The 15,468-nt window shown below is 37.0% G+C and overlaps 1 protein-coding gene across 1 annotated transcript; it reads right to left on the bottom strand.

Annotated features, from left to right (window-relative positions):
* Positions 1-4,688: 4,688 nt before the first annotated feature.
* On the bottom strand, positions 4,689-11,363 carry LOC121412810 (DNA ligase 1-like). The gene is made up of 4 exons (XM_041605571.1): positions 11,039-11,363; positions 8,373-8,552; positions 6,027-6,708; positions 4,689-5,699 (listed from the first exon to the last, which is right to left on the bottom strand). Exons 1-4 carry the CDS (start codon positions 11,087-11,089, stop codon positions 4,921-4,923), a joined length of 1,692 nt encoding a protein of 563 aa, XP_041461505.1. The 5' UTR covers positions 11,090-11,363; the 3' UTR covers positions 4,689-4,920.
* Between the last annotated feature and the right edge of the window lie 4,105 nt (positions 11,364-15,468).

Genomic DNA, 15,468 nt, shown 5'->3' on the forward strand with positions numbered 1-15,468 from the left:
GCATTAACTAATTAATTCCTTGGACTATTCTGGGACTATTCCAAGGTTTCCTCATTCTTATTTTTTTCGTTTCTCAGTGACTGACCTCGGAATGATGTAGACCTACATTTGTTTTTCTTATGACCTGTGGTAGGCCCATAGCAATACACCTGACACAAATCTGGCACTATACTGTACATACCTGTGAAATAACTTAAATAAAACTTTATCAATGAACTCTCGTTACCCCCCCCCCCCCCCCATTTATTAAAATGTGTTACTTCAGAAAAATATTTTATTTTGAGAAAAAAAAGCACAGTCATTTTGAAAACGGGCATTTTTGTCATATGGAAAATCTTGGAGGAAGCAGCACCCTCTGCACTCGGTTGGCGCCATATATGGGCCTATCGCTAGCCCGGGGGCAGTCAAATTATATATTATTGCTGTACAAATGCGCCCCGAATAAGGCCCCATTCCACAGAACGGAGACCATTGAAAGACCACTGAAAGACTTGAAATTGGTGAGGTCTTACAGCGGTCTTCAAGATCACTGAAATTTGTCATCTCTGTGGAATGGCTCAGAAAGACCCCTTAAAACTCTTAAAGACTAATGTATATTTTTTGTCTTACTGGTCTTAGACGAGTCCTATAGCGATCTTTCAATGGTGTTTCAGAGATCTTTTATGCAATAAGTGATCGTTCAGAATTCTTTCCATGGTCTTTGCCTGGTCTTTCAATGATCTTTCAATGATCTCTCATGAGTCCTACAGTGATCTCCGCAAAAATCTTGAGAGACTGCCGAAAGATCATTGAAAGACTATGAAGACCTTTGAAAGTTCATCGAAAGACCGCTGAAAGACTGCTGAAAGACCATTTTCCTGTAAGACCGTTGTAAGACTGTTTTGAACCGTTTCAAAAAGTTTTGGAGCCCATGAAGACCACTGAAAGATTGGTCAGGACTCGTGAGACCTCAAAGACCATTGTAGGTTCATTGAGAGACCTCTGAAAGATCAACCAAAATTCATGGTCTTTCAAAGGTCTTTCAGCAGTCTTGTTCTCTGTGGAATGGGGGTTTAAAGGGGTGGGTTTTTTTCAGTTTTGGACGCGGCCGGCCGCGCGTGAAGTCTTATATAATGGCATCAAAAACACAGATTTTCACAAATAAGGGTGGTTTTGATAAAGACTGGTCAATGTCAATCGCGGGGTCAAACGTATATATTTAGGGTACCGGTATGTTTTTTTTCAAAGCTTTTTTTTCTAGGACAAGCCAAACGTACGTGTTGAGGGCATGTTTTCCCGAAGCTTTTCCCCCGAGGCTTTTTCTCCTCGTTTCTGAATAGTGTTCAGATTCTTCCTGATTGAGGTATTTCAACCCTAACATACTGCACTGGGGGGGAGGGGGTATGCAATATCCATGAATATACTTTTGCCTATATTTTAATGACAAGACCATCCCAACCAAAAGTTGATTTGAATAAAAAGAGAAAATCCAAGTTATATGTAAATCCTGCAGTCGGTATGCAAATGAGGGAACTGATGACCATAGGCGGCGGAAGCGGGGGTGTGGGCTGGGGGGACAGGTCCCTCCCCCTAAATTTGATGTGGTAACCTTTTTTTCTTTTTTGTTTTGCTTGTCAATTTTGTTTCCTGCGTCCTCCTAAAAATGTTTCTGGTCCCCCCCCCCTAAATTTTGGTTGATAACCTTTTTTTTTTTTTTGCTTGTCATATTTTTTTAAAGTGTCCATCACAAAATTTTAGGTGGACCCCCCTTAATTTTTTTGGCTTCCGCCGCCAATGCTGATGACATCACTCACTTGTCTTTTTCTTTTGTGTTTTATTATTTGAAATATGAAAAATTCGAATTTTCTCCTCATGTCCTGTGAAACAAAGTTTTATTTTTCACTGAACAAATGGAGTTACCATTGCTTTACATTATATAGTTCAGTCAAGGTGGTCCTTATTGTCAAATCCGTAAAAATTGAAATATTTTGTAATTTCAAGCAATAAAAACAAAAGAAATAGTGGGGGACATCATCGGTTCTCTCATATGCATGTGATTAAATTGTGCATATAAGTATTTTGTGCAAAAATAAGCAAAATTTCAAAATGTAATAACTTTCTTATTTTACTGGCACCCGAATTTGATGAATTTTTCAGCATTATGCTTGTCTGATTTTTCTCTGTTGATTCAAAACAACTTTTTTCTGAGGTGGACTTGACCTTTAAACATATTGTTAGCAAGAAGACAAACCTTGTTTAGGGGTCATATTCTGGCGATAACTTGTCAGGGAGCCAATGTTAATGGAGCTCGCGAAAATCTTGTTAAGGGGGTTATTTTGCACACAGAGAAAAACTCGTTTAGGTGTTTGGAAATAATTTGGCCACGCTTACGTGTGTACAGTAATACATTTGACTGCCCCCCCCCCCCGCCGGGCATAGGCCTAGCCCTGAAAAAAAAGTGTTAGCCTGACTAAAAAATAATCGAGAGAGCCGATGATGACGCAATTAACCACTCAATATATTCCGTTTTTCCATTATTCAATATTTCAATGTTTTCCATTATTCAATATTTCAATGTTTGAATACTACAATAAACATTATTTTGATTACTGTAAATGGCACAGTTAGTTATATCTGTTGCATTTATTGAAGAGTTTTTATATTAAAAAACAGTGTCGTGCTGGTTTAAAAGTCAAGTCCACCCCAGAAAAATGTTGATTTGAATAAATGAGAAAAATCAAATTAGCATAACGCTGAAATTTCATCAAAATTGGATATAAAGTAAGAAAGTTATGACATTGTAAAGTTTCACTTATTTTTCACCAGGATTTTTCACAAACAGTGATATGCAAAATTAACTCATTGACATGCATTGAGACAGCCAATGATGTCCCTCACTACTTCTTTTGTTTTTTATTGTTTGAATTATACAATATTTTTTACAGATTTGACACTAAGGACTAACTTTATATAATACTGAACCATATAATATTAGACAATGCAACTTCTACATATTCAGAGAGGAACTATTCGTTGCTGTTTCACTTGACAATGAGGAGAAAATGAGAACATTTCACATTTCATATAATAAAATACAAAAGAAATAGTAAGTGGATGATGTCATCAGTCTCCTCGTTTGCATACCGACCTGGATGTTTACATAATTATAACTGTTTTGTGAAATTAAGCGATCGTTAAAATGTCATAACTTTCTTATTTTACATCCGATTTTGATGAAATTTTCAGTGTAATGCTTGTTGAATTTTAAGCTTTTTATTTAAATCAACTTTTTGTTGGGGTGGACTTGTATATTAATGTTTCTCTATTCAATTAAAATCAACTCGTTAATTAGGCTGGAATTGCTTGCTAAGATGTGGATTATCTCATTATCTGTCGGCATATTTTTATTGGTCTTTGCTTTTTTTATCCAGACCTACTCCACTTACCCCTTACTCGTATACTCTCTGTCTTTTTCTCCCTCTTTCCATATCTCTCTCCCTTCCTCTATCCCCACCCCTCTCTTTCTTTCTTCTCCCCTCTCCTCTCTCTCCGTTCAAGACCTTATCCTTCTCCCCTCATTAAGTTCCTCGCAAAATTCCCCTAGATCTCTCACGCGCGTTTCATACCTTTCTTTAATCCCTAATGGTATTTCATTTTCCGTGCTTACCCCCCCCCCCCCTCCCACCCCTCCTCTCTCGTTCCCATCTCTCTCTCATTATTTCTCATCTTCACTCATTCTGAGCCTAAAACTAAATTGTGCTTCAAATTGGCACAAAAGAAGAAAACTCAATATATGTCTTATAACTAAGTTTATTGGAGAGGCCTATTTTCATGATAATTATACAATGTATTCGTGCGTTCAAAGAAAATAGACAAAAGCAGTAGCATAAATTTATACAATACGAGCCCCTTCATGTGTTACAAATATTAGGCTCGTCAATCAACGGTATCATTATTTACAGTATTCATAGCTACAATAATACTGAAGCAATTTTATTTCACCAAAGCGAAAAAAAAACCTGAAACCCATGCTGGAAAGAACAGTGTCAGCCATGCAGTGGCCCATATTCTGAAGTCAGGTTTATTTTTAGACCACGGTCTAACTCTGTGCTAAAATTATGGGGAGCCAAAAGTTCAAAGAGTCTGTTTATTTTGTGTATTTCTTATGTTTACTAATTTGTTTTCTTTTGCTTTCATAATAAAGAAAAAATATTTCAGTTATCATTCCAAGACAATTATAAACAATTTGGGTGTCATTTGAGTTAATACTTTGAATATGTACTTTTAGGATTTGTGCCCCAATTGGCTCTCCATATATAGATAAACCACAACTTTAAACCAGGGTTTAATTTAAACCTGAGTTCAAAATATGGGCCATTGTGTTTACATAGTGGACAATGTGAAAATATTGTTCACAGTTCACACAGTCATGTTCCACACTGTGAACTCATTGAGGAATATTGTGTTCTTTTCAGTAAGGAAACTTTGTGAATTGCGGGAAGTGGACGTTTGTTCAGTTATAGCTTGATCTTTTTCTTCTTTTCATATTACGTTACCTTACACTGTGCTTGTGTCATTACGTTCTGAACACAAGAGGTTAAGAAATAAGGCACTTGAGTGATCACAATAAATGATGAATCCAGGACTTCGCAATTGGCAAAATAAATTCATTTCGACCACCACCCCCCCCCCCCCCCCGTTTCTCCTTGCACATGCACTTCCCTGAAGTTCCCTCCATTAGAATATTTGGTAACTGGTATATATCACCGCCTCCTCATCGGGGCTCCACTGTTTGTGCTCCTTGATACTTTCCGTTCTCTGGTGTGTTAAACCAAGGAAAAAAAATTCGGCATTATATTTTACTACAAATTACTAATTTACAAAGTTTGGTTCAATGTTTTGCGCAATATCGGTAAGGCTACATAAACATGATTAAATAAACTAGTCTACATCAACTTTAGCTTTTAGCCTGGGTCTTCGAATAACTTTCTCTTCTTTCTTCTCTTCCTCCTTCTTCTCTTCCTTCTTTTCCTCATCGTCGACATCAACATTCACTTTTGGTCGTGGTCTACGGACAACGGTCTCCTCTTTCTTCTCTTCTTCTTTCTTATCGTCGTCGGTTTCGACGTTGACCTTCGCTTTCGGTCTCGGTCTTTTCACTACCGTTTCCTCTTTCTTTTCTTCTTCTTTCTCATCCTTCTTCTCTTTCTCTTTCTTCTCTTCTTTCTTTTCGTCTGTTTCAACGTCCACTTTGGCTTTTGGCCTTGGTCTTTTCACAACTGTTTCTTCCTTCTTGTCTTCCTTCTTCTCGTCTTCTGTTTTATCTTCGGTATCAACATCGACTTTGGCTTTAGGTCTAGGTCTCCTCACTACAGTTTCTTCTTTCTCCTTTTCTTTCTCGTCCTCTTTTTCTTTCTTTTCCACTTTATCTTCCGACTTTTCATCATCGACCTTTGGTTTTAACCTTGGCCTTCTTACAGTTGTCTCCTCCTTCTTTTCCTCTTTCTTGTCTTCCTCCTTTTTATTTTCATCCTTCTTTTCAGTCTCCTCTTCAACATCTACTTTTGCCTTCGGTCTCGGTCTTTTTATCACATTGGCCTTTTCTTCCTTTTCTTCTTTTTCTTCTTCTTTCTTATCTTTTCCCTCTTTATCATCTTTTTCATCGACGTCAACCTTTGCTTTTGGTTTTGGTCTCTTGACGACTGTCTCTTCTTTCTTTTCTTCATCTTTTTTATCTTTCTCCTTCTTTTCATCCTCTTTCTTTTCTTCCTTTCTTTCCTCCTCATCAACATCAATTTTTGTTTTCAGTTTTGGTCTTTTCACTTCTTTCTTTTCTTCTTTCGTTTTGTCTTTTTCCTCATCTCCTTCGTCTTTCTTGTCACCCTTTTCTTCTTTTTCATCCTTCTTGTCTTTCGTTTCCTTTTCAGCTTTTTTGTCTTTGTCAGTATCAACTTTTGCTTTTAATTTAGGCTTCTTGATGACCTTTTCTTCTTTGGTTTCCTTTTCTTCTTCTTCTTTATCTTCCTTCTTCTTGTCTTCCTTCTTTTTCTCTTCTTTCTCCTCCTTGTCCTTTTCTTTCTTAGATTTATCTTCTTCCATGCCCTCTTTCTTCTTGTCATCCTTCTTTTCCTCTTTTTTCTCCTTCGTGTCCTTTTCCTTCTTTGATTTATCTTCTTTTTTGTCATCCTCTTTATCAACATCTACCTTTGTTTTAAGTTTTGGTTTCTTGATAAGCTTGACTTCTTCTTTTTTCTCATCTTTCTTTTCTTCCTCTTTATCTTTCTTCTCTTTTTCTTTTTCTTCTTTCTTTGAATCTTTGTCTTTCTCCTTATCTTTCTCCTTGTCCTTCTCCTTATCCGGTGCTTTGTCCTTTTTATCTGAGTCAACTTTAGCTTTTAATTTAGGCTTTCCTTTGTCTTTTTTCTCTTCTTCTTTACCTTCTTCTTTTTCTTTATCTCCCGTTTCCTCCTTTTCATCCTTTTCTTTGTCTTCCTTTTCCTGTTTGGATTCTTCTTCTTCTCCCTCCTCCCCTTCCTTCTTCTCTTTCTTTTCTTCATCACCTTCTATCTTCTCTCCTTCCTCTTCCTCATCTTCTTCCTTTTCTTTATCTTTCTTTTCTTCCTCCTTTTCTTTTTCTTCCTTCTTCTTTTCATCCTCAGCCCATCCTGGAAGCTTCAAGAATTTTTTGAGATATTCCAACTCCACGGCTGCTTCAAACGCCTCAAAGCCCTGTAAAAGAAAAACAGATGTAATATTTGTTTTCTTCACCGTCAAAATAAAACAAGACTTTTTATTATGATCCTATATTCACAGGAATTGCTGAGTAAATTTTATAATGGGGCTTTATAATTTTGAAATTTTGCATAAGTCGTATTATAACAAGCAAATTAGTTCGTTTAATCAGGGCGCTTCAGTTTGAAGCTCCTTGGTTTAAACAAAAAAGTCTTGTCGGTGCTAATGTTATGAACATTGTATGAGTAGAAAGTTATACTTAATTAACAGAAGTTTAAAAGGCGTAATGTGAACTAATTTTCGTAGAAGGAAACTTATAATAATAATTTTTCACAATCGATATTTGTTAAGAAACAATGAGAGGGAGCAAGCGCTATATTTCCTTATTTCACCGTCATCCACCCCTCCCCCTTTTTTCGTTCTGAAGTTTATTTTGGCGACCATATTTGTTGAGTTTAGGGGGGGATCACCCCACACTATAACACACTCACACACAAGCGCCTAGCGACGCCCTGATTATAATAAGTGGTCAAGTTGGGACAGGGGCGGATCCAGGATTTTCCAAGGGGGCACATCTCTCAGAGGAAACATTTGACAAGGCAAAAAAAAGGTTTTCAACTCAAAATTAAGGATATTTCGTCTTAAAAAATATTTGGCAAGCGAAAAAAATTAATGTCTTCACTTTCAAAGGGGGATGTGCACATTTTTGTTTCAACGGCATTTTTACATTACAAATTTTAATTTTGCTTCTCAAGAGGGGGGCACGGGCCGGCTCTGCCCTCCCCCGGATCTGCCAGTGAGTTGGGATGGTTGGTCACTGAGGCCTATATAGGCCATCACGTTTCCCTCGACGACTCTGGAATTTGACAGTGTCGTATATATGCAACGAAATAACCCTTTTCATACATAATAGGCATATTAATTCTTCGACCCCGCCCTTGTCCTAAAATGTTGTGGGGCTCTAGGGGGTATATCAGGGGCCGCAGAACGGTTGTCAAAGTGGGGGGGATGAGTTAAGAGTGGGGGCTGACCATGCGAAAAAAAATCACAATCATATCGTCTTGTTTATGGTTTTGTAAAAAAAAAGTGGGGGAGGGGCTGAAGCCCCCCCCCCTCTCCCTGCTTCCGCGGCCCCTGTATAATATGACACGGTCTATACAAGATCCCAAGACTCATCTTAATCATCCCTTGTTCTCTCTCTCAATACTCCCAAAATACAATAACACTTTGACACAAGCAAAATAAATGAAACAAAGAAAGTGAAACAATTACAAAAATACACAAAATGCTCGTCTATGAAATCTATGGCAATTAGATAGGGAATGCCATCAGTTTAAAATATCTATTTAAAAAATAAACACATTTTCGAGAAGGGAAGGGGCATAATCTCTTAAAAATGTTGGGCAGGATAATACTCATACTGTCCACACAACAATAATGGTTAAAACCCCCGTTAAAACCAAATTCTGGGTAGTTTTAAACCAATAATGTGTGCTTTGGGTGAAAACTGCACAGAACTACCCAGAGTTGGATATTTTTTAAACCAATTGGTGTGTGGACAGTATGTTGCCTATATACCATGTGCCCCCTGGATCCTGCATCTGCATGGCACCTTAAGCTATCTTCTCCCTTTTTATCATTATAATTTTCATAGATCTTACCCCGCAGTATTCATCTCCGTTGGCAATGCGTGGTGGTAAGGCCTTAGGGTCGCCGCACATCTCTCTCATCTTCTCTCTCCCGGCAGGAAACATGGCGATGTCAACGTACTTGATGTCGTAGTCGAGCATCTTTCGACGACTGTCCAGAACCATCATCACTTTCTGTATCTGTTTCATCAACTGTGTAGAAAGAAACATATTTATTTCATTGACTATTTTTTACAAAAATCACCCTGTCCTTCCTATATAAGTTAAAGGGACATCATTTATTTTCCATATAAAATGGGGTATAGTTAACCCAGATATATAATATAGGCCTAGTCCTCATTTTCCAACATTTCTTTATAAAGAAGTGGTGGAAAATGAGGACTAGGCCTATACTCTAAAAAAAGAAATGTTAACTAAACATTTGAAAGGTTGGAGGAGTGACAACATTTTCTAAATGTTGCATTCACCACTTTAAATGGTTCTACCCAACATGTTGATTTAACATTCGAATTTTTAGAGTGTATAGCCCCCCCCCCCATCCCCTCCTCTTGTCTCACCTACCTCGAAGTCTTCTTTCAGACTCTGGATTTATATGAAAAACTTAGAGTTTCGAACTTCAATCTTCAATTCATCTAATGAATATATTATCATTTTCTATTTAGAAAATCGTAAATTTAAATCAAGATCTATAGAGCTCGACTGGTCACTAACCACAATCACTAAGGATATATTCTATTTACTTGTTTATCTACATTCAGAATTAAAAAAAAACATGTCGACCGCCACAGTGCAGCTATATATAAGTGCCTGAATAATGAAAGCCAGGGCCCGAAAAAAGATTACCCCTCGTAAATAAAAATAAAAAAAATATTTCGTTACGGGACAGAAACTATTATACTGAAAAAATATTTTCAATTTTTTTTTATCTAGATCCATCAAAATTGACTGTTGTGATAATTGCCATTTTGTTTCCATTTATGTTCTCCATTGCTAACAATCATAATTGCTTTGCATAGATAATTAACACTTCAAAATTCGATCATGATCATGATGATGATAGGGAGCTTGAGCCAAATTGATTGTGACCCAAATCGTTACATTAAATTTTGCAGATTTGTGTATAACTTTACTGGTGTATGGCGAGAGGCTCAAATTAAACCAGGGGCGGATCCAGCTTTTTATAAAAGGGGGGTTGGGGTGGTATGCGAGGGAGCGTAGCGACCGAGTCCAAGCGAGCGGAGCGAGCAAGGGGGAGGGTGTGGGAGGGGGTGTCCCCCCTCCCACAGTAGGGAAAATCTTGAAAATCTGTGTGTTAAAATGGAGTTTTCTTGCATCAAATAAATGAAATAAATACATAGAAATATAATAAAATAAAATTACAAGTTAAAAAAAAGATAAGATTAAAAAAAATGGTCCCCGGATTTTTTTTTTGGGGGGGGAGTTACAACCCCCCCCCCCCCCCTCGAGATCCGCTTCTGTAAACTGTTTATATTCATGGCATATGAATGATGAGTGCAACCTTAAAACACTAGACCAGCAATTGAATAAAACGTGAAACGGTATAAACAGTTTGAACAAGTTTTTGCTTCGTAGCTGTTTAAACCAGAAGTTCAACAAATTTAGTTCAATTATGATTAAAAAAAACAATATTAGACATGTACAATTACAATAAATCATAAAGTTCATGTAAGTAAATGAATGAAAAATATTTCTTTGGGTCTCAGATACTTATTTTGAAAACACCGCGCATATAAGCAGGAGGTAGATATAGACCCTTTGGCATCCGTGGAATGTGAGATCACGTGATAGCTATCATGTCTGTATCATCTCATCACGGATGGTGTATCGATGGGTTTACATTGCATTCCTCGTACACAACGATGTACGCTCATCATCACATATGCTGATAGTTTTCGTTTTCAGACTCCGATAAAATTTTACTTCTATGGATATTGAAATTATAGATCATCTAGGCCATTTCGGGGACTTGATCTATTGTAATGCATAGGCTACTGTTTATCTGCACAAAGGCTTATTCATACTTAGGCCTATATTATTGCTAAACTAAAATATCTCTCAAAATTGAAGACCGGTACCAGATTAAAATGTCTGTATACAAAAACCAAGTTTGACAGAAGACGGCAGCTGTTCAGAGCATATTGATGACAACTTGACAAGTTACATTTCATAGATAATTTTCTTAAACATAAGTTGAAATCTAACTCGAAATCTTATTATCAAACGCCAGTATCACAGCCTTTATGCCAACTTTTATGCGTAGGCTATCTGACTGTGATTTCGGAATGGATATAGGCCTACTACTTGAACTGGAACATTCATAAAAATATATTTTTAAAATGATGAAAATAGTCACCAAAGCATTTTACTCATTCACGTTAGATAACAAAAATGAAGAGGAAGCTATTAACGGATATCCATTTTTTTTGCATGATTTTGCTTAAAGTGACGTTGGCAGATCTAATCGCATAACTTTCTGCAACTTTCTAAGAAATGGCCTCCAGTCTCTGAGATGGCGAGCGAACCAAGAAGTTATGTGGAAGATGCGATACGCATCTCTCTCTCTCTCTCTCTCTTAACCTCTACCTTTCGATGGCAACTTTCATTATCATCTTTCTCGATTCACTAATTAGAAAAACAAACGCATGCCCTTTTCTTACCTGATACGTAGATGTATAGGATGTGATGTAAACAGTGATTTCGTTCGACATTTTGGTGGATTAATCGTCTGAGAGAGAAGAAAAACTCTGAGTCTCGGTGTTGGATGAAGATGGTGTGTGGGTTGTCTCCGTACGATGTAGACGTATTGTATTATGGGTCGAGATGTGAGATGACCTCAATAATGATCAAATGGGTTTATCAGACGAGGAGAGGAAAGAGGGCGGAACTCTCGATATGATGACGAAATTATTAAGACAATTAGGCGATGGGATGTACTATCTCTCATCATGCTCCCTCTTTATCTACTATTGATTACTACTATAATTACTGTACTTACTCTAATTACTCTAATTACTGATACTACTAAGTCTACTGCCGTCGCTACACAAGCAGGAATTCGGACTTTATAGGGACCAATCAAAATAGTAAGGAATTTAGTTTTAATCCTAAAAATTACTTTTGAATCTCGAGGGAAAACGAATCATAATGCTTAAAACTAAATCTAGAGTTCACTTTGTCCCAACTACAGCCCATCTAAATTCATTTCAAGTCCCTGTAATTAAGAGTGTATATCACTGGCGTAGATATGGGGTCTGGGGCGGTGCACCTGCCCCCCCCCCCAGACAGAAATGGAAAGGATGAAGATAATATTTACTGGAAGTTCTGTAGAATTATATCACAAAATTAGATATTTATTTCAGGGGTCGCTGACTCAAAGATCACCCGGCCCCTTTACAGTAGAAACGAACCAACATTTTGAGGGTCAAAACGTGGCGCATTGGGCAAAATTCATTTGAAAATCAAAATTGCATGCGAGCGAATTTTATATTACAATAATCCAATCATGATATTCAGAAATAGTATCCGATTTCATCGTTCTCTCTCTCCTTTTCTTTCATTTTCTCTTTTAAAGATGATCATTATTTAAATCAAATCACGGGTATAAATTTTACACTACATTAACGCAGTCGTGTAGTAAAAGAGAGAGCACAGCATAATTTGCTCTCTTGAAAATCAAATTCTAACTATGTAATAGATTTAGGCATATTTATAGGCATTATGCAGCACATAACATAACATATTTCACTCTTTTCCTTTCGTATATTTCGTTGCCTCCTTCACCCCCCCCCCCCCTTGGTATTGTGGAACCGAGCCCCATCTCCTATAATGCTTCAACATAATGCAATGAGAATCCATACAGAAGCCCCCGTAATAACAGAGCCTTTAAGAGCCTCTACAGGGGTGCCATTGCCCAGGGAAACGGGGTGCTGAAACACCCCCCAAATTAATTGGGGTGCTGCGTGTATTATTATTCATAGGCAGCACCCCCAGGTAGATGTGTAAAATTGAATAATGTAACCAAAATGACCTTCCTTTTGTAGTAAAACCCTTTTTTTTCTTTTCTTTTCTTTTTTTTTTGCTGTTCAAATTTCTCTGCACAAATTTGAGCTGAATTTTGTAGCGAAAATTTTTCTTTATTTTCTTTTATTTTCTTTCTTTTTTTTATACTTTTTTTTGTTTGCTTTTTTTCATTTTTTTTATGATCTAGGTCCATATACTTTCTAAGTTATGATGACATTTCAAAACTTAACCTTGGTTAAGATTTCGATATTGAGTCCCCCAACATTGTCTAAGTTCATTGACCCTAAATGACCTTTGACCTTGGTCATGTGACCTGAAACTCAGGCAGGATGTTCAGTAATACTTGTCCAATATCCAAGTTTCATGAACTAGGTCAATATACTTTCTAAGTGATATGATGCATTTCAAAAACCTAACCTTGGTTAAGATTGCAATGTAGACGCCGCCGTCGCCGTCGGAAAAGCGGCGCCTCCATGCCTGTAGTCTCGCTCTGCTATGCATGCAGGCGAGACAAAAACCGATCCCAGGGCCCTGGGGTGCATGGTTTGGAAAAAGAGTATGACAAGCATACAAACATAGGTTTAGTCTCCAACTTGAAGGTGATTTTGCTCAAATTTCTACTTTTTAGCATACACTAACCTAAAAAAATGAAAGTGAAAACACCATTTCGAAAATTAATTATACATACAAAATATAGAGATAATCGGCGAATATACATAACGGATCGATAATCTTTGGTGTCAATTCAAATAATCCTAATGATATTATTAAGGTCACAATCTGAACACAATATGATTAAGAATGCAAATTAATTGAGGGGTATAATTTAAACACAATAGAAGCGAAATATAGGATAGTAAAACTTATTAAAAGAGGTATAGGTTTTAAGGAGGGCGGGACTTAAACAGTTCATGGTGCCTCACGTACATTAATGGGGACATGACCTGAAAGATGTGCTATCTTTCGATCCATCCCCCTCCCCCACTTTCTTACTTTTTCCTTTTACTTTTTCTACTTCTTCTTTTCTTATTCATCCGTTCCTTTTCTTTTTTTTTCTTCCTCTTCTGCCCTCATTTTCACGCAGCAAGTAGGGGCCGTACGTGGCAGCTGCGGCCCCTACTAGGGTCCACCTATATCTTTCCCTTTCCATCCATTTTGGTATAAGAAGTGGAATGGGCTTTAAGGCTCCAATAGATTCACATTTTGTTGAAAAAAAACATTAACTGGTATTTCAGTTTTAGTCCCTTACTTCAAATTGTTGTTCATTATCAAGGGGTGCAAGACCCTTTTAATAAGATCTGTTATGATTGTTGAGGCACCTATGGAGGTTGCCCTCTCTTAGCTCTCTCAGAAAATGTGTGATTTTGGATCCTCATCACGATTCACCTCAGCTGTGCCAAACTACCTTACTTGCTTTCAGGAGTTTGCTAGACCATCATCTACCCTTTTGCTGTGGTTCAAGTAATATTCTTTGCAAAAGATTTTTGTTACTTGGTAAAAGTTGGGTCTACTACAGCTATATTGAATCTAGAGGCAGTGATCCAGTCTTCAGTGATAATTTAATCTCAGTGAAGAATTTAGTGGTTCTATTGTGTTTTGATTTACCTTTGACTAACCAATGTGGGACGTTGGCATTAGAGAGGATCAAACACGAGATCAAACATTTTACTTTAATCACCTTCATAATGTAGTCTAAGCTCAACTTGGAGGGTCAAAGGTCTTATTTTATCTGTTTTAGACTATGGAAGTGAAATGTATGATTCTGCCTGTACATCTCTTAAGAAAAAGCTTGGCTCTATACAATATAGAGCTTTGAAAATCTTTACAGGAACGATATACAATGTATCATTAGAGTCTACAAGTTTTGACCGGTGAATTATACCGTTGTATCTTTGGAGAAAACTGTTTAATGATAAATTTAGATATTATTTGTTGTTTAGTACTTCATGTCATCCAAGTAGAGAAATTCTCATTGAACATACGACCAGACACGAATGGAAGGAAGGGGAAAAACCTTTCAATCTTTGAGCCTGTAGTGATGAGGTACTTGTAGAGAAGCAAGACAACTTATTAACGAAAATCCCGGAATGGCGTTGGGCCCGCCCTCCTGTGTCGTTTTATGCACATCGTATAATTAGAAAAAAAGGATATGCTAACGGCCGAGATCAAATCTATCGTTCTAGAAAGAATTGGAATTGTGTGGAATGGTTATTTACATACTGATGGATCCAAACAGGATAATTTTAGAACGGGGGCAGCATTTTATGTTCCTCAATATAAAATAAAAAAGTATTTCAGGTTATCTAATGTATGAGAGCTGAACTCATGGCCATTTTAATGGCACTTGAGTGGTTAGACTCCTTTGATAAACCATGTTCCGTTGTAATTTTTTGTGACTCTTTGTCAGCACTGAATATGATCGATTCATATTTCATAAAATACACTATTCGTAATGATTTTTTTTCAAAATTCATAAACTTAGTTTAAAAGATATCTGTATTAATTTTGAATGGATTCCCTTACATTGTAATGTTAACGGCAATGAGATCGTCGATAAAGCTGCCAAGCTAGAAAGGAGCCACGAAAAATTTTATAGACATCGTTTTACCAAACACTATAAATGAACTTACATGCTCACGTATGACATTTTATAAAGGTGTCTGGCAAGCAGATTGGAATGCGTCTAGACATGGTAGATTTTTATATGCTATTCATGATAATGTCTTTAAGCAGGCTTCATAGAAAGTTTTTTTTCTCGGAAAGAGGAATGCCTCCTTCATCAAATCACAATAGGTAAATGCAAATTAAACTATTATACAAAATACAGAAAAAGTGGCTTTAACTTGATAGAAACTATGAAAAACAGAAAGAAAAGTAAAAAAAGAGGTATCATATCCATGATGTGTAATTTACAGCCTCGTAACGGCCGGCCCGAACCCGAAAGGAAACAAGAAAAAGGTGAGGGGAAGAATTGGAAAATAGACTTAACTTTATGATAAAAAAAAATTTCGCTCGCGCTTCGCAGTCACATTGCCTGTGTAATGAATTCCTTTCAAGAGGATTAATG

Source organism: Lytechinus variegatus, chromosome 4 (genome assembly GCF_018143015.1).
Source record: "Lytechinus variegatus isolate NC3 chromosome 4, Lvar_3.0, whole genome shotgun sequence".
NCBI classification, from domain to species: domain Eukaryota; kingdom Metazoa; phylum Echinodermata; class Echinoidea; order Temnopleuroida; family Toxopneustidae; genus Lytechinus; species Lytechinus variegatus.